Source organism: Lepidochelys kempii, chromosome 10 (genome assembly GCF_965140285.1).
Source record: "Lepidochelys kempii isolate rLepKem1 chromosome 10, rLepKem1.hap1, whole genome shotgun sequence".
Classification (NCBI taxonomy): Eukaryota; Metazoa; Chordata; order Testudines; family Cheloniidae; genus Lepidochelys; species Lepidochelys kempii.
Window position 1 is genome coordinate 67049365 of NC_136389.1, and position 22949 is coordinate 67072313.

Sequence of the window (22949 nt, forward strand, 5' to 3'; positions counted from 1 at the left end):
CCAGTAGCCATGATGGCATGGAAGAGGAGCTGCCAGACCTCAAGAGGTTTATTTACAACAATCTTTTTGAAAGAAGTTAAAGTACCCCGGTTCTGAACTAGCGGATGTTAAAAGCTCTTCTGAAAGCTAGATAGTTTCGAGAGGTTTGGGGTGGCCGTGCACTGTATTAGACATCTGGAGAGCCATGAGCTGCTGTTTGAACAGGATCTTAATTCAGCATCTGAAAGCTGATATATTAGCTTTCCTACTGAATCAGTCTGAGGATCCTGGGAGTAGATGCTCAGGTCTAACTTGCGGTTGGGGGGAGTCCCCAAAGATCCAAACATGAAGATATTTGTGTAGAAATGTCTCAGGCAACATTCAAGGAGAATGCAGAATATCCTGTCTATGAACCTTAGAGAGCACATGGGGATTTTAGGCTTAAACTTGGCTAAGCCCTGAGCTTCTGATTCACCAGTAAGACATCTGTCCTTCAAGCTTCTCAAAAAAGCTACAGCATGGAACTGCAGAACATTCACAAAGACATTACCCCAGGAACCTTGAGCACAGGAGAAAGTGGAACAGGCACAAGGAACCATGAAGAAGCTTAGATTCCAAAGGGCAGAAGCTTTCCCTGATCAGTTAACGTCTGTCTATGAAGGGCAAAGAATAGGTTTTGAAACTCTGATGTAGTTGCAATTTTTTTTTTCTTTTGAAAGACTTTCCCAAACAAGGGCTCAATTCCTGAACACTCAAGGAGCATCAAGTCTGATACCTACTTCATTATTATTTCACTTATTTTTAGATGGAGATGGGACAGAGGTTCAAGTTCAGATCTGACCTTCCCTGAATTTGGAGGGTGTCACATCTAGTTTGGGGTCAAGCCCATTCTGTTTTTGGCTTGAAAGCGACAGTTTCCACTTTCAGCACTTGTTAATACAGTCTGTTTGGAAATTTTTAGAAAATCCCTTTAAGTACATTTTCTAAGGGTTTTTCAGTTCTCTCATTGATGTTTATAAGGGTGTTTTCAATAAGGGAATAACTAACTCCCATGATGGGATACACATGGGAAACAATGAATATGACAGAGGGCTGCCAAATGCATGAAGTAAAGAAACTGGAAAAAATAGAGAAAAATATTTTTCTGCTAACTTCTTTAAGTCAAGTCACCTTAGGTGTGGCTTATAACAATGGATGGTACTAAATTTGGGACTAATACGAGTTTTATGTTGGCAGTGTCACTTTAACTGCAATAAACAACACTCTGATTATTAAAGTAAAGCTTATCAGAGGGTACTAAACCTCCAGCTACGTAACAGCATAGAGTGCACACATTTGGTTAGGTTTCAGAGTAACAGCCGTGTTAGTCTGTATTCACAAAAAGAAAAGGAGTACTTGTGGCACCTTAGAGACTAACCAATTTATTTGAACATAAGCTTTCGTGAGCTACAGCTTACTTCATCGGATGCATACTGTGGAAAATACAGAAGATGTTTTTATACACACAGATCATGAAAAAATGGGTGTTTATCACTACAAAAGATTTTCTCTCCCCCCACCCCACTCTCCTGCTGGTAATAGCTTATCTAAAGTATAAAAACATCTTCTGTATTTTCCACAGTATGCATCCGATGAAGTGAGCTGTAGCTCACGAAAGCTTATGCTCAAATAAATTGGTTAGTCTCTAAGGTGCCACAAGTACATTTGAGTAGGTGCTAAACCAATTAAATCCCTTTGGTCCTTTAGTTTAAGGAGAATACAATTCTGATGGGTGAAGGAAGTGAAGGAATCATTACTACAAATACTGAATTTTTTAAAGGCCGCCAGGAACATATTTTATATAGACCTACATCTTCCCCCCAAGTGACCAGTGGGATCACATCCCTCCCACCCCTAAAACATACTAGGTGATACCTTGCCTGTTCTGTAGCTCCTCAATAGACAAGTGAGAAATGTCTCAGCTTTCTTCTAGCCAGTGATTTGCCCTTAATGGAGTTGTGTAATTTTTTAAATAAACTGCTAAAAGTTGTGGCATACTGCCAAACACCTCTCCTGGAAGGGCAGGCCACCAGTGGGGAATGTATGAGTCATGTTCTCCCTGTGGTGAGAGGTAAAGTGGATAAGATAGGGTTAGTGAGGAAGCAGAAAGGTCGAATGCTGAAAGCCCTCTGAAGCAAGGGCCATCCTAGTAGTATTTGCCTACACACTACAGCCCTTATCCCTGACTGGGGTCTTTAGATGTTCCCACAATTGAAATGATATGCAATAATGATATGCAGGATTTCTCCCCCATTTTCAGCTTCATAACTTAAAAAAAAAAATTCTGCAGTTCCTAATGAAGCAGTACTCCCACTGGCTTCACTAAGAGTTTTGCTCAGTTAAAGGCTGAAGAATTTGGGTCAAAATATTTTTTCTCCTTTTTCAAATGATGATATAGATATTTTGCAAAATCACAAAACAGGACACAGACTCCTAGCTTAATGACTGTCGATAGACATCTTTAGATATGTGTAACACATTCCTACTGAGAAGCAGAACTACAGGTATCTGGATAAGAAAAAGGGCACGGGACTAAGTAAAGGAGATAACAAACTGCTCAAGTTGTGTGTGTGGTTAGATTATAGTGTACCTTCCCAAAAGCAAAGATTCAATTTCATGGAACTTTAGTGAAAGTGAACAAGAGCGTGTGGATTCTACTTTGTTGGAAGAATACTTTTTCATAGAAAAAGGCTTAATACACTGAATACTCCCCACTTTTACCACACTTCCTGTCCTATCTCGGAGGATAAATCAATCAAGAATAAGCATAGAACACAAAAATAAATACTCTCTACTGCCAAATAATAAACCTAGTGGTTTCCTTTTAGACTACACGCTAGTTCTAAAGCATATAGTGTTGAAAAAGGTATATTGCTCTATATGAGGACATTTGATTCCACTTGCAGCTATACATCTGCTTCACCACATTGCATAAACAAGTATTTGTCCAATTTAAAAAAAAAAAACACAAATCTTAATCAGGCACATAACATTGCAACGGTCCATATCCAGGAATCCAGAACAAGAGTGGGGATAGCCTATGAAAATATGTTGTACAAGATGGCTATATATTTTCGAACCCATTCCAAAAAGGCCTTTGCTGCCTGAATTACTTTTCTTTTTTTTTTTTAAGCCTGGTCTTGTCAGAATAGGTTGCAGAACCACTGTTACTATTGTTTGTCCTTTGTTTTATAGCAACGCCTAGCAGCCCGAGTCGGGAATCAGGGTCCCCTTGTGCTAGGTCATGTGCGGACATGAAAGCTGGGCTTTTCCAGTGAGTTAGGAACTCAACTCTTAGTGAATTTCAGTGGGGTTTGAGCCCTGTTGTACTAATTTACATGGCATAAATGGGCCCAAAGAGTCAAAGGTGTTAACATAACCCAGTCACTGTCCAATGTTAAAAAGTGTTAAACCTGGTTTGGTATACAGAGATCTCAGCTTGCTTAGGACCAGAGCAAATACACCACTAAAAATCCTTTCAACCTTTTATTAAAGATACAGAGAAGAAAGAAAAGCAGTTTAAGTCTTTGAAATGTAAGATCCCATTTCCAGGAAGACAAGACAAAACACACAAAACGGGAAAGAAAAAAACAGCTAAGATAGAAAATGCAATTTCTGTCTCTGCTGTTGACTCATATGCAATCTCACAGCTGGAAAAACACAGGCACAGCACACGGTCTTATCAGCCACTCAGACACATCGTGCTGTTTAGGGCATTGCTTTTAGCTGCCACTGTCTGGTTACAGGCTTACAACAGTGTTGCAAAACATCCAGTCTTTGACAGCTAAGGCAGACTCTTATTAGACAGAAGGAAAAAGGAGAGGGATTGGAAAGAGAAGAAATAAGGTGGAGGAAGGAAAAGAACACATGGGGGGAGGGTGGAGAACAGTCTTACATCACAAGTGATGTTCAGGATTCAGCCAGAGCTGGTAAAGGTGTCAGCAGCCTCTGGGTCCCTTTCTCTGCTCAGGACATCTCTCAGGATTAAGACGAAGAAGAGTGTCCCAAGAGATGGTGGGGGTGGCAGGAGGATTACCACCTTTAAAATGCAAACAAGTTGGCACACACACACACACAACCCACAAGGACAGACCATCGCAACCCCAACCACAAAGCAACTCCGCAGCTCCCACCCTCCAACAGCCACTTATAGCGTCTAGAGAGACAACACATATAGACAAGATTGATAACATGCACATCTCCTCAATCCTGGGTGATTCAAACCCTCTCGCTCTCTCTCTCTCTCTCGCGCACACACACGGATAGTGCGCTTGCATGTTAGTTAGCTGCTGTATTTCCAACAGTTTTGATCTGTTATCACAAACTGTGGAAAAGGGAACACTACAGCATCTTTAGCCAGACACTGAAACTTTTAACATTAGATATCCCAATACATTGGGATAATAATGCAAATCATTAGACTAGGGATCTGCAACCTTTGGTACACCCATGGCGGGCCAGGCCAGTTTGTTTACCTGCAGCTTCTGCAGGTTCAGCCTATCGCAGCTCCCACTGGCCGCGGTTCACCGTCCCAGGCCAATGGGCACTGCAGGAAGCAGCACGGGCCAAGGGATGTGCTGGCCACCCTTCCTGCAGCCCCCATTGACAGCTTTCCCTGTCAAAGCTTGCTGATCCCTGCATTAGACCCACATAAAAAAAAGACAGCAGATTAAATTATTTTTCTGGCAACCAGTAAATCCATAAAAAAAACTGGCCAGGCTGGTCAAATACAAGTCAGTCAGTAATCCTAGGTGGCAGCCATGATAGAGAAGCTTGTTCCTATAGACAAATTTTCTCCCCAAAGTCTCTTCCTTTATGGGATTGATGGGTGGAATAGTCCATCCCCTTGTTATTTTGTCTACTAGTGAAGCCTAATTCCAGCCACACCAATTTTGGTTCATTGATTTTTGATCTCACACTTCTCTCGTTTACCAGGCATGACCTTAACACAGTCCTTGAGTTATATCAGTAGGCCTTTTGGTTTGGACTAATCCAGTCCATTTCCCTTTTGAACCTTTTCCCACCAACATTTGTTCTTATAGATTATTGTGACGTTTTAGAACATTTGACTAACGTCTTACAGTTGAATTCACAATCTCACAATAGGGTACCTTTGTAGGCCCAATTATCACAACAGCCCCTAATTCCCGTAGGCTCCTTTGAAAGCTCCGGACAAAATAAAAATAAAAACAATTGAAAAAACAGTTCTGCAAAAATGCTTAAAATCTTGTATTTTGACAAGTCACAACAAATGGCTGAAAGCAATCAGACTTAGACTGAGGGGGATTTAGAAGGGAAAAGGAAGATGAGTTAACAGTGAAATGAGCGAGTTTTGGCATGGTAAGCAGTAGCCCCTTTTGAACCTGCCTTCATAGTCAGACACTGTTTTTCTGTTTTAAATCCACTCCCTCTTCACCATGATAAACCTGTCATTATTTTCCAGCTAAAGCTCCCAGTCCTGCCAGCTTTAAGCATGAAAGGATAAAATTACCATCAAACTTGCAAATCCTACACACCTACACAGCAGAGCTGGTTCTCTCATCTGAGTCATCAAGGCAGACCAGCAACAGTGATGTAATCCACCAACACCTCTTTTTAAAAAAACACCAACATTCATAAATGTGGATTGTTACAAATATTTTGCTTCCTTTTAATCCTGATCCCAGTAATAATACTAACCTTACAAAATAACTCTGAATGATGCAGTGGGCACAGTGGTCCCTAACAGTTTCAACCTCAGCGATAAGGTCAGATGTAAGCAGAAGGCTACTAGCATCACACGTGCTAAGCAGTGTGACTTTGCAGCAGGCAGCACTGAAGAAACCTTCATTCTACAGCAGGTAGAGAACAGCAAGCGTAAATCATAGAAAATATCATCAGAAAAGACCAACTGCATCATCCAATGTAATCATCTACAGTTTGCAGGAGTATTACACATAATCCCTACTCATGCCTTATATAGCCTGTTCTCAATGATGTGCAGCGATGATGCTTCAATAACCTTCCTTGGTACTAACAGCCTGTGTTCCCTCAAGCACATTTACATCCCAACAAGCAAATTCCAAAATACAATTCAACTCACACACTGTATCTGCAGAAAGGACACCCATAGCCACAAACATGACTAACAGTACTCAAGGGAGAAAAAGAGTTGGAGATTTGATCATTTATTTAGCGGCCTTCAGAAAACTGAAGAACTTCCCACACAACAGCAGCTGTTTCAAAAATATGTATATTTCATAAATTTAATTTCATGGCTAAGGCTATTTATTCTAGCTATTACAGTAATGTTTATATCTGAACATAATATAGAATGATAAAGAAAATCCATAAACAGAAACAGACTAATATCATCTTATCCTGATTTCTCTCCAAATTAATTGCTGCACTTTGCCCAAGTTGGTCATAGCGAGACTATACTTTGAGAAATTAAAGTGACATTGTCAAAGCTTGACCTAGTTTAAAACTGTTTTCTGCCGAAAGGAATGCTTTAATATTTTAAATGGCCACTTGTCTTCAGCATTTCATTCTGGGTTTCATTTCTGTCAGGGGCCCATCTCACTTCCATCCTTTTACACGTGGGGAGAGATTTAAGGGATATTCCATCTTTTGGGGAGGATATTTTATTTAGGAGCTATTTTCAGGTATCAATCAAATTAACAGTGGTAATTAATTAGCTTGGTAGCTGAAAAACTCAGTTGTGATCTCTTCTCTAAAATTAAATTATATCTCAATTGCTCTCTTCATTCTTTTTCTATGGCCTTGTCTATACTAGTGGGAATATTTGCTGAACTCCCACCAATGCAGTGGAATCAGTGGTACCAGCAGTGGGAATTCTTTGCTGAAATTCTCTACTGCAGATGCTGCCTACGGTTCTCTCTCTACTCTGCCCTCCCTGTGCCTCCTCCTGTCTCTGAATAGCATGCAGTCACTCCCTTTCACTAGTTTCTGTTCATTTTCTGCTTTCTTGTTTCAACATCTTCCCGATTTCAGGTTTCTCCTTCACTTAGAGCTTATCTACACTGAGGATTTTTGCACTTGTATAGCAACATCAGTGTAGCTGCACAACCACAAACTCTTAATGTAGATGTGCTGCACTGGTGCAAACAGTAGCCTGCACTGGAAAGAAGAGTAAACCACACTAGTGCAAGTCAGTTTTCACTTTGGTGCAATGCATCTGCACTAGGGGTTTTCACAAATGCAGCTACCCTGAGGTAACTACACCAGTGCCAAAATCCCAAATGTAGACAAGCCCATGCTAAGGCTTTCCTGTTTCCCTCTCTACCAACTCTTTTTTTAAAAGCCATTTTAATGTTTCTGAAAGATGTATAATCCTGGGGTGAAATTCTGGGCCCCAGGAGTTTTCCCATTCATTCAATGGAGATAGGAATTTACCCCTAGAGATTACAGTTCTCTGAGCCTGATTCTCCACTGGTCTGCTCTTTGTGTAAGTTATTTATATCTGTGCAAAGTGTGTGTAAAATGCTCAATATCAGAATGGCAGGAGTTCGGGCCCACTTTGCACAGATGCAAATGACTATGCAAGATGCAAGGCTATGGACAATCAGATCCACTATTCACATAAGACAGGGTGGGCAAACTTTTTGGCCCGAGGGCCACATCGGGGTTGCCAAACTGTATGGAGGGCCGGGTAGGGAAGGCTGTGCCTCCCCAAACAGCCTGGCCCCTGCCCTCTCACTGCCCCTGTCAGAACCCCCAACCCATCCAACTGCCCCTGCTCCTTGTCCTGACCACCCCCTCTCAGAACCTCCTGCCTCTAACTGCCCCCCAGGAACTCCACCCCCTATCCAACCCCACCCGCTCCTTCTCCCCTAACCGCCCCCCCCGGGACTCCACCCCCTATCCAACCCACCCTGCTCCCTGTCCCCTGACTGCCCTATCCACACCCTGGCCCCCTGACAGGCCCCCCCAGGACTCCCATGCCTATCCAAACCCCCCGTTCCCCATCCCCTGACCGTCCGTCCCCCCCCCGAACCTCTGCCCCATCCAACCACCCCTTGCTCCCTGTCCCATGACTGCCCCCCAGGACACCCTGCCCCTTATCCAACCCCCCCCTCCCCGCTCCCTGCCCCCTTACCAGCCGGAGCCAGCCACGTTGCCCGGCAGGAGCTCGCAGCCGCACCACCCAGAGCATTGCGGCGCAGTGAGCTGAGGCTGCAGGGGAGGTGCTGGGGGCTAGCCTCCCCGGCCAGGAGCTCAAAAGCCAAGCAGGACCATCCCAAGGGCCATAGTTTGCCCACCTCTGACATAAGAGGCACAGTATAGGTAGTAAGGTCTCCACAGCACCCACCAGCATGCCTCTATTCTGATCTAAAAACGACATCCCAAATCAGAGAGTAATTCAGCTTCAATATCTACTCTATCCTCAGTCCCTTTGTTGAGGCTGCCAATAAGAACACCACCTGGGATGACATTTGATGCAAACTGGACTTGTGAGAACTGACAGGCCCTGAACCAAAACCACCAGTTCACTTCCCATAGGCCAGTGAGCCATCAGATCACTCATTACCAGCTTGGGCTGGATTTGAGCACACACTGACGTTCCTTCTCCATCAAAGGAAGTCTAGATGTGGCTCCTTCAAGAGCCACTCCATGCTGCTCTGTCATTTGGCCAGAGAACACTGCTCAAGAGTGATGCAAGGTGCTCTCTCCGACATCGATGGATGGCCCAATCTAGTTCCCAATGAAGTAAAAAAAAAAAAAAAAGTCTCCAATTGACTTTTGGAGCTAAACTAGGGCCAAAGTGAATTTCCGCTGCAATACCCTACTAACGTGGCACAGCAGCACCAATATAATTAAGATTGCTTCACTACATCAGTGTAAAGGTTGACATTTCTAAGCCTCTAAAATCAACATGCTTGGTCGGATTCCTTTTAAATCTGGTGTGCCCCCGGAGGATGCAGGATCAGGTGAGTGTCCCAAGCTTGGGGTCATTTGAGTTAGGGGTTGTGAAGATAAGAGGCATTTTTTAAAGTTTCTAGGTGGGTTTTTGCCGTGTGCAGAGCGAGGGATCAAACTATTAGTGATATGCAGGTCAAAGTTGTCTCAATCTGTCTATTTTTACCCCAGGTAGTTCATGGCACACACTAAATCTTTGGGGGATCCAAATTGAGAATGGTATTTAAGAACATGTTCACTTCTTCACTTGCACAGATGTGCAGTCTGGAGGGATTACAGTGTCCATATACAATAAAGAAAAAAAAAGCCACATGAAAAGGTTTCTATGCGGCCCCTTTATGCTTGCCTGGGTAGATCAGGGAAACGTGTCAACTCATGTTGCTTGCTACCAGTTGTCTCTGTTATAATGTGTTATTTATGGGGAGGTTTACTGTGAACACAGCAGAATAATCATCAGGCAGCGTAACCAAAATTTCTGTTATATCGGGTGGGTAGGAGCCAGAAACAGATGACTGTGTGGAGAGGTGTGGCGGAAGGCCTGGGAGTACGGGAAGAGGGGTTGCAGCTGCGGAGGGGACAGGAAATTAGGACAATTAGTAGGCAAGCCTTGGATTGCTTGTTTGAGAAAATCTGTATTTTACTAGCCTCCAGGTGGGGGGAAGGGGGAAAATGGTTCCTTCCTTACCTCAATGCAGATTAATGTGGTGTTTCCAAGGAGACATAGTGGAAAGTTTTGGAACCCACAGCATGGGCACCTTGACTATTGAGGGGAAAGAAATATGTGTAATGCCAAGCTTGCCAACATGTGGATCCTGTGGGATTCTTGGATCACAAGGTTGCAAAAGTTTGTGGGAGAGCAAGGAGTAGACCATGACATGGAGATTCCAAGGAGATTCCACCCAAACGACCCTGTAGTGAGCAGAGTGATGGCCTGCACTGGCATCAAGTTTTGCTCACTCTGCAATGCCTAACCCGCTGACTTTTTTTAGAACATGCCACTTCCCTCCATTCTGCTGGCATTCTTTAAGATGTTATGATCTACTGGACATTGTAGTGATTCACTTGGGTGGAAATGATTTGGGCCTTATTCCTGGCATACACTTCATACAGATTTGGACTGCATCAGAGATCTGTGTCCAGGAACTGATAGTTTTCTTGGATTTGGCTGAGCATCTGAATAACTGCTACAGCAACAATATGAAAGCTATTAAGTGCTGGAAGAACATTAATCATTGGAGAATTCACTGGAGGGTTCTGGTCTGGCTGACCAGCAATTTTTACTGTATGCCATAGAAACAAGCTCTGATACCTCACTGTTTCTTGGAAGTGGAGTACATCTATTGAATAAAGATCTGAGGATCTTTCTCTCAAAATGTAAAACTGTCAGCATTTTGGAACAGAAACCAGTTTGTGATTTCTCTCACATGCTCTGCCATAAACTCTACCCTCCAACCATAAGAACGGCCAGACTAATCAGACCAAAGCTCCATCTAGCCCAGTATCCTGTCTTCTGACAGTGGCCGATGCTTCAGAGGAAATGATCACAACAATTATCGAGTGATCTATCCCCTGCTGCCCACATGCTGGCAGTCAGATATGAGGAACACCCAGAGCATGGGGTTGCACCCCATAGCATCTCTTGGCTAACAGCCACTGATGGATCTCTCCTCCATGAACTTATCTAGTTCTTTTTTGAACCCCATAGTTTTGGCCTTCACAACATCCCAGGCAATGAGTTCAGCAGGTTGACTGTGCATTGTGTGAAGTACTTCCTTTGGTTTGTTTTAAAGCTGCTGCCTATTAATTTCATTGGGTGACCTCTGATTCTTGTATTATGTGAAAGAGTAAAACAACACTTCCTTATTCACTCTCTCCACAGCATTCATGATTTTATAGACCACTATCATATGCCCCCTGAGTGGTGTCTTGTCCAAGCTGAAAAGTCCCAGTCTTTTTCATCTCTCCTCATACGGAAGCTGTTCCGTACCCCTAATAATTTTTGTTGCCCTTTTCTGTAACTTTTCAATTTATATCTTTTTACAACCTATTCACTCTCACCCACAGGATTCCATCCAACACTATTAAAGGACAACAAGGAAAGAAGAAGAAGGTGGCTGACCGTGCCACTTCCCTCCATTCTGCGGGCATTCTTTAATCAGTTAAAGAACAATTTAGGAGAAAGATGTAAGAGCATATTGCTAGCAGAGGGCAAAAAGGCAGATCACTTCACAGTGTCCTTAAACGTCATCACATAATGGAAAAAAAACAGGACCAAATTGTACCCTCTTACAGATGTACCAACAAGACTGGGAGAGATGTCAAAAACTAGATGAGCGTTGCCTGATGGAGTTTCCAGCTAGTTATCCTCTGAAGTGGGAGGGGGCTTTTGAGGAGCAGGAAAAGGGCAAGAGGTACCATATCCCAACCTCACAAAACCAGGGGATCTTCAGGGAACCAGAATTTACATTAAGTCCCATTGATGGTAGACCCATGTAGAGATGGGGAAATTATTATTTTCTGAAATGGCCAGACAACCAAAAAAATCAGTTGTTTCAGGTTGACCCAAAACAAAACAAAATTCAAAATATATAGTGATTAAGAGTCAAAAAAAGTGTTTGGGGTTGAAAAAAACATTTCATTTAGATTGAGAATTTTTTATACTTAACATTTTAATGAAATTGAAGGAAATTTAAAATGAAAAGTTTTTTCAAATCAAAATCAAATGGTTTCATTTCAAAAATGTAGAAACAGAACATTTTGATTTTTTCAGAGCATTTTTGAAAAGTACTTTTTCCTGCACAAAACAATTTGGTGAAATTGATACAAAGTGACAAAATGTTTTGGTTGACCCAAATCTGCACATTTTGCACACAAAAAATTGGTTGAAAAATTTCACCCAGCTCTAGACATCAACCCTCTTACTCCTCTGACCTCCTCAGCCATGGCAGTATGACTCTCTCCACTGGCCAGACACCCCAGACTCTCTCTCCCAGATGGGTGCAGGCATGGAGCCCACATTAATACAGCTTCAAGCAGCATTACTTAGGCACAGATATCTGCTTGAATATCAGTGGACTTTGGAGAGGAGCATACTGTGAAGAATAGCTCCCTCCTGAATAAATGCAACCTGGCCTCCATTCACCTCCACAGCCCCACTGATCTCGGTCCACAAAGAGTTTCAATAGAGGGACTGCCACAAGGTTCCAGAGGTGGGGGAAGAAAGAAGAATTGGCACTCTTCCTTCCTGCTTCACCCCTACGCAAAATCCAACCCCTCAGTCCGCAGAAGTGGGTATAACAAGTAGTTCCATATTAACTAAACTACATTAATTCACACAATAATATAATTCACCATTTATTTTGTATGTTCATTTTTTGCATTTAATTTGTATGGTGTTTCCTTGTGGTGTGTTTTAATATTTGGATGGTTAATTTTCATTTTGATACAAATGCTTTATTAAAAAGGGCTTTAAAATTATGTTTCATTGCTAATAGGTGTTTAGACTAGTTGAATTTTAATCCAACAAATATGAACAACATCTTCAATGGCAAAGAATCGATGTACAACTCTAATCCAAACTGGGTATTTGCCACTTCTCTACTAACGAGCAACGTTTTGTAATTGAGGGATATGAAAAATTAAAGGGAACTGCAAGTGTATTGTGGAAATTAAAATGGTAAAAAGAGTCTTAGCTACATTTTCCCCTTTCTGTAATCTAATTCCTTTTAAAATCATTTTAATAAATAAAACTGCCATCTTTACAATAGCACGTTAGCTTTTGTTGTTAAAAAAAATTGAGGTCAAATTGAAACAGGTATTCTTTGTTAGATTAGCAGATATAGCTCAGAAATCTGAGCAACTGATGAGCTAGCCGTTTTCTTTGTTTGTTAGTTCTTTGCTGAGGTGTGAAAAGACATAACTCAGGATGTATGTTTAGATTTAAAAAAAAAAAGTCTTGGAAATTGGAAGTCTGATATACAGTGTTTTGGGAATAGTTAACATTTATTGGCCAGACTATTGAGATAATAGTACCACAGCTGTAGGATTGCAAGGGTGGGGAGTTAGCCCTGGGGAAAAAAGAACTATTTTTCTTCAACATAAGCAACATTAGCGCCAGATCCAAAGCCCATGGAAATCAACAAGACTTGACTTTGCATTGACTTTGGAGTCAAGCTCTCTTTGTTTAGGAGACATTTTATACAAGAGCAGCATTCTCATGATTAGCTGAATATACATTTTTAGTAATTTTGTAAAATTTGGAAAAAGTATTGCAGTATAGTAAGCTGAACTGCATCATCACATGCTTCTTTAGAGCTCTCATTTCACAGGAGATTTACGCGAATGACCTGAATAACTAGTTTTACACAGTTCAGGTAGCTGTAAGTTTTCATACTTCTGTACTGTTACTCAGTGCCAAACCCAGGGACAGTACATATTAATAATGGCCAACCACACAAAAACTATTTTAAGTGCTGAGCCAAATTCTTCCCACACTTTACACTTGAGGAACTAGGGGTGGAGGATCCAGGTGGCGAGATGCGGCTAGTACCCTCGCAATCAAAATATTGGGGGAGCAGACAATGTGTGTTTCAACCACCACCACCCCCAGGTTTTTTGCCCTCACACTACCTCACAGAGGTGAGAGTGGGACCCAGAGGAAGGGCTGGAGCGGCCATGGTGGCAGCGCACAAGATCAGGATGGCAGGAAATAACATCTCTGCTCTACCCACCTTCCAGACACTCTGGCAAGACACTGGATCAGGGAGGGGCAGGAGCATGTGCACCGGCCGCCAGGGCGGGGGACAAGGCTCTAGCACCTGATCAAGTCTCAGTAGCTCCCTTCATTCCCCTTCCTACCCATCCCTCCCCCATTCACAGCAAGCTTCCACCTGCTGTGTGGAGCCTCCATACAATCCTGACTAGGTCCCATATAAATTTATCAAAACCTGCCATGTTACTGGATGTAGCCGGAACAACTAGTGCCTGAAGCACTTAAAGTTTGTTCTTGAACCAGAGACAGAACTGAAAAGTATTCTCAAACCAGACTGTCTATAACCCTGATAAACAGCAAGGCAATTCTTTGCACTTTTATATTGGAAAAATGTACGTCTCAAAGCACTTTACAAAAATGGATAAGCATTAATATGTCCAGTATCAGGGGGTAGCCGTGCTAGTCTGTATCCACAAAAAAAACAACAAGGAGTCCGGTGGCACCTTAAAGGCTAAGATTTATTTGGGCATAAGCTTCCGTGGGTAAAAAACCATTTCTTCAGATCCGTGGAGTGAAAATTACAGATGCAGGCATTATATAATGACACATGAAGCAAAGGGAGTTACCTCACAAGTGGAGAGCCAATCCCTATTCAAGCCCAAAATTTGCTGGACTGGGAGTGGCTGGCTCATTACAAAAGCAGCTTTACCTCTCCTGGAATTGACACCTCCTCATCTATTATTGGGAGTGGACTACATCCACCCTGATCGAATTGGCCCTGTCAACACTGGTTCTCCACTTGTGAGGTAACGGAGATGCATTGGTGTAAGAATGGGTGGAGAATCAGGCACACTGGTGAAGTCACCTTGTATTTACGTAGGCTTGTGGAAGAATAAACTCAAGTCTTTGCTCTTAGGTTGGTTGCAACATGTCAGAGGTAGTTTATTCTCAAGCAATTGCAAAAGGGGGAGAGTACACAATGGCAGGTCTCCCAAAAGATAAACAATTAAGGCTAGCATTTATACCTTTTGTCACATCCAGTAATGATCAACAACTGCATTTTGTTTATACATATTCCTTCCTGATATCTTACTTTTCTCAGCAGTTCTTGCTATAGTCTGCGTTCCATTCTTATCTAACACAAGGTCAAAGCAACCTCTCTTACAGTTCTTTTCCACTCACCCAGGCCCTGCTTGGAAGTCTCGCGTTATTAGCCTGACTCTTGCTCTTCCTAGAAGAATAAGATGTCTGCGCTTTTTTCCACTTCCACACTCCCCCGTGTTGTGCTTCCAGCACAACTATCAATCTTAAACCTCCATTTTCATTAAACCTTGTATTGCAGACTCTGCATCAGATGCTTCAACCTCATGGGTTTTGATTGGACGCAATGACAATGCATGGTTAGTATGGACATGAAAACTGTTATTATTACGTCTTTTACAACAACAACATAATCCTAAACAACAATAAAAGCAGTAATATTCCCTTGCTAATAATATGATGGGGTTGTTATACAGTTTTAGTCACAAAGCACAGTACATCATTCTTAGTACATAAATAAAGAATTATACACTGGCAGGAACCAAAAAAAAAGCCAATGTTATGTGGTAACCAGGGTAAGCCAATGTGTGGCTTAGGTCAGACCTATGTGAGTTGAGGGGTTGTGGTGATGCCCTCAGATTAGAACACAGGTGTATTCAGTCCGGACGGAGGAGTTGTGGTGATGCCCTCAGGGTTAAAAAAAAAGACAACCAAAAACAAAATAAAAAACTGATGCATTGTGGTATGAAGGAACAGAGGCCTTGGGTGTGAGAGAGGGTGAATGAGGGTCACAGGAAGACACCCAGAGCTCTCTGCGAAGCCCACAAGCTCGTGACTGGAGATGTCTCTAATGCAAGCCCTGTGACCGCACCTAGCGGACTAGTAAAAGGTCCTGACCAAGGCAGGCTGACTGCATGGCATGACTGGGAAGGGGCCTGTCTGAGTCTAGGGTTGTGTGACCCTATCCTTTTCCTGTCCTCGGACAGTCCACGTCCGTTTTCTTGACATCTTTCCTCCCTCTCTCCTCCCCACCTGAAGGCAGGTTATGAGCCACTGACTGGTCTGACCATCTCACCGAAAGAAATTGGAGTAAGTGGTGTTGTTCTCTCTGAGACAAGATGACGCTCTTTGCAAAAGGGGGGTAGGAAGGTCGTGGACATCCTCGATAAACCTTTCCTGTGTAAGTGACCCGAGTGGAAAATAGGAGGTGGTGTGATAATTTTAGCTTCATGAGCCGCTACCTCAGCAGACAGGGCACTCCTGTGTGATTGGAAAATGGGTGGGGGTCAGTTTAAGACTGTTCCTGTGCCACTGAAGGGCACACCTGCTTATTATATGTATGTGTATTATAGTTCTAGGATTTGTAGGGATTTAGAAAATTGGAATTTTTACACACGTGATGATCCATCTAAACAATTCCCACTAGAAGGTACCTTCAATTTAGATAAAATCATACACCTCAGAGAAAGCCATAAAGAGACTCCATGAGTCTCGAGTGTGGAGTCTGAAGGACTCCCAGGCAAAATTAAAACTCAAATGCAGGATTTAAAATGAAATGTAAAGCATCTGGATGCCTCCCTACCCAAACTATTTTGTTAACCCCTTCGACTTCTTTATATTCCCAATAAGTTAAGGCTGAAGTCAAGGAGAGAAAGGAATGGGTTAATTTGAAAAGTTAGCTTGGCCTAGAGATAAGGAGAAAGCTGCTTTGCGTTCAAGGTCAAGAATCGACACAGACCATGCCAAGCACAAAAACACTGCTTTCAGCCCCAGCTGGCTGTGAAGAAAATATAGACAGAGGTAAAACAAAGGCAAATAAGTTGCAGGACTGAAATTACATTTGCGAAGGTTGGCCACCTGGTGAGACCCAACAGTCTGCCTTTGCAACCCTGGACCTGGTGTGGTTTGGGGATGCTGAAGAAGCCACAGGCAGCCGGCCTGGACTGAAATACCTCCCAAGAGCAGAAGCAAGTTGGAAATTTTTACAGTGTATCTCTGGACAGTCTGTGCACAGAATAACCTCCCATCCGTCTCTCTCTGTCTCTCCTACCCCCTGGGCCTAGCAAGCCCAGGAAGCATGTTTGTGAGTATAAAAGGGGGTCAGGGTTTAACATTAACGTTTTTTCTTCCCTTGAGTGATGAGGGAGCATTCCCAATATTCTTTGCTGTTATTTCATTAATTAATGCTTTAAATTCAGTTACATGGTGTGTTGTCTTCATCTCCGCCCTACGATCCTGTGGTCTTAGCCTGATCAACTAAGGCACAGGCAGATTGGTAATGAAAATCTGTCACAGTTTTAGTGGAAAATTGAGGAGTGGGAGAACCCTGCAGAGTGCACACCATCTATCTATTTTGCCCTTGATATTTCACATTTGCTTTGTTTGGCACAGTTGGTATTACATGTTAAGAATTGCATGATTAAAGGTGAGCCCCACTCTCAGCCACAGTAGGTCTGAGAACCAGATAAGGGTTTAGCATTCTTCTCTCCACCCCAGTCGGCGGTGATAGAGTGCAAATGGGTGTACTCCTGGTTGTAGAAGTCCAGGATGATGGAGGGGAGGACTCGGGGAGTCTCGCTCCATGCATATAATCCTTGGTGCATACGACCTTAGCCGTAGCATGCCTGGGGTACAAATAGGAGTTGGGGATAAGGAAAGACGTGTAACTGACAGCTAGAATTGAGCAATTAAAAGCATAGATTATGAACAGGCAGCAACCAAACCTACACCCAGGACAAGTTGCAAGCCTTGAGACAGGACTTCCAGGCAGAAAAAGCGGAACACACCCACCTGGAAGCACTGACTAAGTACCAGTCCTTCAGAGACTTGTCAAAATGTAACCATTTGTGCTCAGCATACGCTGTAACATTGTAAGGAGAGTGTCAAGGTTCCTCCCCCACTCTGAACTCTAAGGTACAGATGTGGGGACCTGCATGAAAAACCTCCTAAGCTTATCTTTACCAGCTTAGGTCAAAACTTCCCCAAGGTACAAAATATTCCACCCTTTGTCCTTGGATTGGTTGCTACCACCACCAAACTAATACTGGTTACTGGGGAAGAGCTGTTTGGACGCGTCCTTCCCCCCAAAATACTTCCCAAAACCTTGCACCCCACTTCCTGGACAAGGTTTGGTAAAAAGCCTCACCAATTGGCCTAGGTGACTACAGACCCAGACCCTTGGATCTTAAGAACAATCCTCCCAACACTTGCACCGCCCCCCCCTTTCCTGGGAAATGTTGGATAAAAAGCCTCACCAATTTGCATAGGTGACCACAGACCCAAACCCTTGGATCTGAGAACAATGAAAAAGCATTCAGTTTCTTACAAGAAGACTTTTAATAAAAATAGAAGTAAATAGAAATGAAGAAATCCCCCCTGCAAAATCAGGATGGTAGATATCTTACAGGGTAATTAGATTCAAAAACATAGAGAATCCCTCTAGGCAAAACCTTAAGTTACAAAAAAGATACACAGACAGAAATAGTTATTCTATTCAGCACAATTCTTTCTCAGCCATTTAAAGAAATCATAATCTAACACATACCTAGCTAGATTACTTACTAAAAGTTCTAAGACTCCATTCCTGGTCTATCCCCGGTAAAGACCAGCATATAGACAGACACACAGACCCCTTGTTTCTCTCCCTCCTCCCAGTTTTTGAAAGTATCTTGTCTCCTCATTGGTCAGGTGCCAGCGAGGTTACCTTTAGCTTCTTAACCCTTTACAGGTGAAAGGAGCTTTCCCCTGGCCAGGAAAGATTTCAAAGGGGTTTACCCTTCCCTTTATATTTATGACAGAGAGTGATCACTTTATATAAGCTATTACCAGCAGGAGAGTGGGGTGGGGGGAGAGAAAACCTTTTGTAGTGATAAACACCCATTTTTTCCATGATTTGTGTGTATAAAAACATCTTCTGTATTTTCCACAGTATGCATCCGATGAAGTGAGCTATAGCTCACGAAAGCGTATGCTCAAATAAATTTGTTCGTCTCTAATGTGCCACAAGTACTCCTTTTCTTTTTGCGAATACAGACTAACACGGCTGTTACTCTGAAACCTGTAACAGCAGTGTGTCTGCCATAAGAGGAAACTGAATAGTTAAAACGCCAATTGGCCGTGCGTTCTGTCCAGGTGACAAGCCTCACGGGGTAGGACTCGGGTAGCCCTAGTGACTGAGAATGTTTAAAAGAAGAGACTTGGAGGGGTGGGGGCTAGTTGAGAAGTCCACCCTCCTTGCTAATTGGTAGTGGGACAAGTTGGTGCCCATGGAAAGAACCGATCAGCAAGAAAAAAAAAGGATCAGGCCCAGGCAGGCAACAGATAGAGAGATTTGGAAACTCTGAGGGCATGGTGGAAACAGGAAAGAAAGAGAGGGTTTAAGTGCAGCCATTTTAATTTGTTAGAAACAGAGCAATTGTTATGCTAAGTCTTAGCCTAATAGCGTGGGACCTGTAGAAGCAGGGCTCAAGTCAGAAGCAGGTGGGAAAACAGCAGCGCAAAGTCAGTGTGACCTTGCCTTGAGATAACAATGTTTTGAGAAGTGAAAGTGAGAAAATGCTGGATTAGACAGGATATAATATAAACAAAATGTGCATGTTTTCAATTAATGCATGCCACAGAAGAGTATAAATGCTTGTGTGATATTGCTTGTATTTTGGAGAAACTGAGACAGCTCTCTGTCAGCTGTATTCTTCCCTTGCAATTACTCGAATAAAGTTGTCTCTGATTTTGTTGCTTCCAACCTAAGAGTGAAGACTGTTTTCTTCCACAGGCTTGCCTAAAGCAAAATAGCCTAGATAATATCATAAATACACAAGAAGTACAAATAGGACTCTGCAAGTGGATCAATGGACTTCAAATCCTTTGGAACTTTTAAAGAATAGATTTCTGTGGAATAGGACTTCCATGTTTCCAGGTCAGACTGTTTTTTTTTTAAAAGATGTTTTTCTAATTTCTATTCAAGCTCTCATCCCAGAATAGCTAAAAATATTCTGCTAGTTAGTTAACAAGGATGACAGTGAAAATATTGTTTGGTCACCCAATTGAGATGAATGGGGCAGTTCTTCAGACCCATTTTTCTGCCCATCTATAGATGCAATGAGACAGCCTTGCATCAGTTCATATTCTGAAACTTACTTTTATAAATTTGAAAGGCAAGATGCTGTCTTGTTTTTAAATGAATGCTTATTTAATGAAGAAACTGATGAGCCCATCAGAGATGTTCTGGTGTGGCATGCTGGTCAATATCCACTTATATCACCCCATACCTATTTCCTCCGCCCACCTTCTTTCCGAAAGTTCTCTGCATCAAAATTAGGCACATTCATTGCATTTTTAAATTGTTCATGTTTATATAATTTACCTTTAGCATACCTGTTGCAAATTATGCCACTTCAGTGATACTGTAATAAATTCTGTAGTGGGAGCTTGCATAGTTACAAAATGGCATAAGTAAACTGAGAAATTAAAGAATGATCCCTCACCACATGGGGGTGAGAAGAGGAAAGATGTAAGAGAATATACAGTAAATACAGCAAATTAAATGATGTGTGGGTTTTGGAATCCCCCCAGCATACCACCTTCCAGGCTTGTTAAGAAGATTTCAAGGTCTATCCATAGTTTACACTGAAAATATATGCGCTTTTTTTTTAAAAAAAAATTCTTGTTTTCTAAGGTTTTAGTTTACAAATTCCTTAAACCACAGTATTTACCTTCTTCCCTCTTGTTCAAATTACAAGATATGAAAAAAAAAAAAAGTACTATTAGTTTCTCTGAACTAGCAAACTGAATTGTCCAGTGGGGCATGTTCTCAGACCAAAATCTTGTACATTTAAACAGAGAAATGTTTCAGAAACAATTATCTAAATATAACAAACAATAACGTTTGGATAAGTTTATTGCCTGCTTTCGGTGACTCAGTGCTCTGACTGAATTACAACACAGAGTCACTGAAAAGAAATCCTCTGCTTTTAAGTGAGTTTATACACATGAACAGATTACTCATTTCAAGATTGGAATCTTTCACATTGTATCTGAGGCACTTGTTCAGTCATTTTAGCCATTTAAATCATACCTCCGTGTTTATCTGCTACAAGGACATTTCTGCACACTTCAAGTTTTATTCTACAGCTAACAGCAAAGCTTATTATCTTCACATTTTAAAAAACGTTGCCCCCTTTCTTACATTTATGAATATTTTTTGGTTATCCATATTATTTGTACAAGATCCTATTTTGCCACTACAGCATGAAAATCAATTAACTACATTTAAAACCATTAAACTGAATAATAATACTTTGCACATCAGAAGATCTCAAAGCACTTCATGAACGTGTGTTACCGAACTAAAAGGCTTTTTAAAAAAAAATAGTCTTAAAATGTAACAACCAACAACAGAGAAAGACTCGTATCCTGGGAGCAACAGGGCAACAACCACACTGCACATACATTTTAATTACGAACTCTCATACGAAGGCCTCGAGAACCTTAACCAATATAACTAACAAGACAGGAACCAAAAAGAAACCACGACTCAAGACAAGTCCTAAAACTAGTGTAAACGCCCCCGAACCAGGTTAAATCCACCAGCCATCCACCAGCCGGAAATTAATCTTTGCTGCGCTACTTCAGCCACAACCACCAAACCCCGAAGCCAGAGCGCACAAAGTACTCGGGACCTGCTCGTGCTCCATCCAGCCCCCCTCAGTCTCCCACTGCTGGGCTCCTCCGCTCGCTCTGGCGTTTGCCGAGCTGCGCCTTTCCCCGCTCGTTCAGCGGGCACCCCAGTCCCGTCCGAGCCGGGCAAGCTCCCCTAGCCCTCGCTCCTCTCCAGCCCCATGGGTGCAAACGGCACTGTCCGTGGCAGAGCCGGGCTCCATCCCTGGCGAGCCCCCTCCAGCTGCCCAGTGCCGTGGAGTGACTCAGCCCCCCAGCTGGAGAGGAGCTCGGAACAGCGCTGCCCCCGGGTTAGCCGGGCAGGGGGGCTGCTCGGAGCCAGGCGCAGGAGCCCCGGATACAAACTGCCCGAGGCTGTACAGCGCCCCGCGGCACCCGGGAGCGGGGTCTGGCCGCGCCCCGGGCTGCAAGTTCAACACGCCCCCAGCCGAGCCCCAAGCGGCTCGCTAGAGACCCGCCGGCGAAGCGGCGGCAGCTGGGGAGAGCCCGACCTGAGCCCCCGGGGCGGGAGGGAAGGCAGTGGCCGTGGGCTCCCGGGGACACTCACCCCATTTCTCGGTACTTGTCCCCAGCTGCGCCCGCAGCCTGCAGCCCCGCCGGGCCCCCGGGGTTCTCGCCTCTGTCCCCGGCGGGCGCGGGGCGAGTCCCAACTTCGCACATGCGGCCGCCGGCTGCTAGCGCGCTCAGCTCCTGCGCATCCCGGGCCGGCCCCGCCGGCGGCGGCGGCGGCAGCAGCAGCAACTCTCCCGAGAGCCGGGCGGGCGGGCGGCGGCGGCTTCTCCCTGTGCCCGCTCGGCGGCGGCAGCCGTCCTGCTCCTGCTCCTCCTCCTCCTCCTCCTCCTCCCCTTACATAACCTCCTCTCCCAGCGGCGGGGGCAGCCACCAGCCTCCCGCAGACCCCGCGCCGGGCAGGAGGCGGGAGCTGGGGGGTTCTCCCGGGAGCTCCCTCGCACCGCGGAGCCAGGGAAGGCGGCGGCGAGTCCCCACCTGCTTCGCGCAGCCGCCTCCCACTGGCGGGGCCACACGCTGCTGCCCATGCTGCCCGCGCTCCCCCGGCAGCGGCCGGGCAGGGCGCCTTCCCCGGGACTCGGCAGGACTCCCCCTCCCCTCAGGCGCCCCCTGCCGCCAAACATGCCCCTCCCCTGAGTCCTCACCCTGCCCGCTTGGTGCCTGGCGGATGTGGGCTTGGACCAAAGGAAACGGGGGCAAATCGACTCCAGAGCCGAACTTTGTGGGGGGAGCCCAGGCGGAGATCCGCCTAGGCCCATCCGTGGCCCCAGCACCCCAAGACTCTGGGTGAGATCCACTCTGCAGCCCTACGCGCCAGCTCCGCCATATGAGCCAACCCCGATCTCTGACCCCAGGGTTTGGAGCCTCCGCGAATGCCACCTGCTCCCACACTCACACACCCTCGGATCCGTGCACCCCAACGTTTGGGAACGGTCCCCTCTGGTTCTGAACGTTGCGGCCTTTCCACGAACTGTCCCAACAGACACACCAAACTCCTGCAACCAAACACCACAGATTTTGGGGACGTTTCAGCTCCATCTCTAAGCAGGCAGGTTGGTCTCTAAATTCAGGGAAT

At 44.2% G+C, this 22949-nt stretch overlaps 1 protein-coding gene across 2 annotated transcripts in view; it reads right to left on the reverse strand.

The window, feature by feature from the left end:
• Nucleotides 1-22158, reverse strand: part of HOMER2 (homer scaffold protein 2) — a 108524-nt gene extending 86366 nt beyond the window's left edge. Inside the window, exon 1 of one of the 2 annotated variants that reach the window (XR_012154019.2) lies at nt 21912-22158. Coding sequence is in view for 1 of the 2 variants with exons in the window: in XM_073304047.2 (XP_073160148.1) it covers nt 21912-22024 (113 nt within the window). In the remaining variant the exon portion in view is untranslated. The remainder of the gene's footprint in view (nt 1-21911) is intronic. The other variant, XM_073304047.2, reaches the window with a different exon arrangement.
• Nucleotides 22159-22949: the final 791 nt, after the last annotated feature.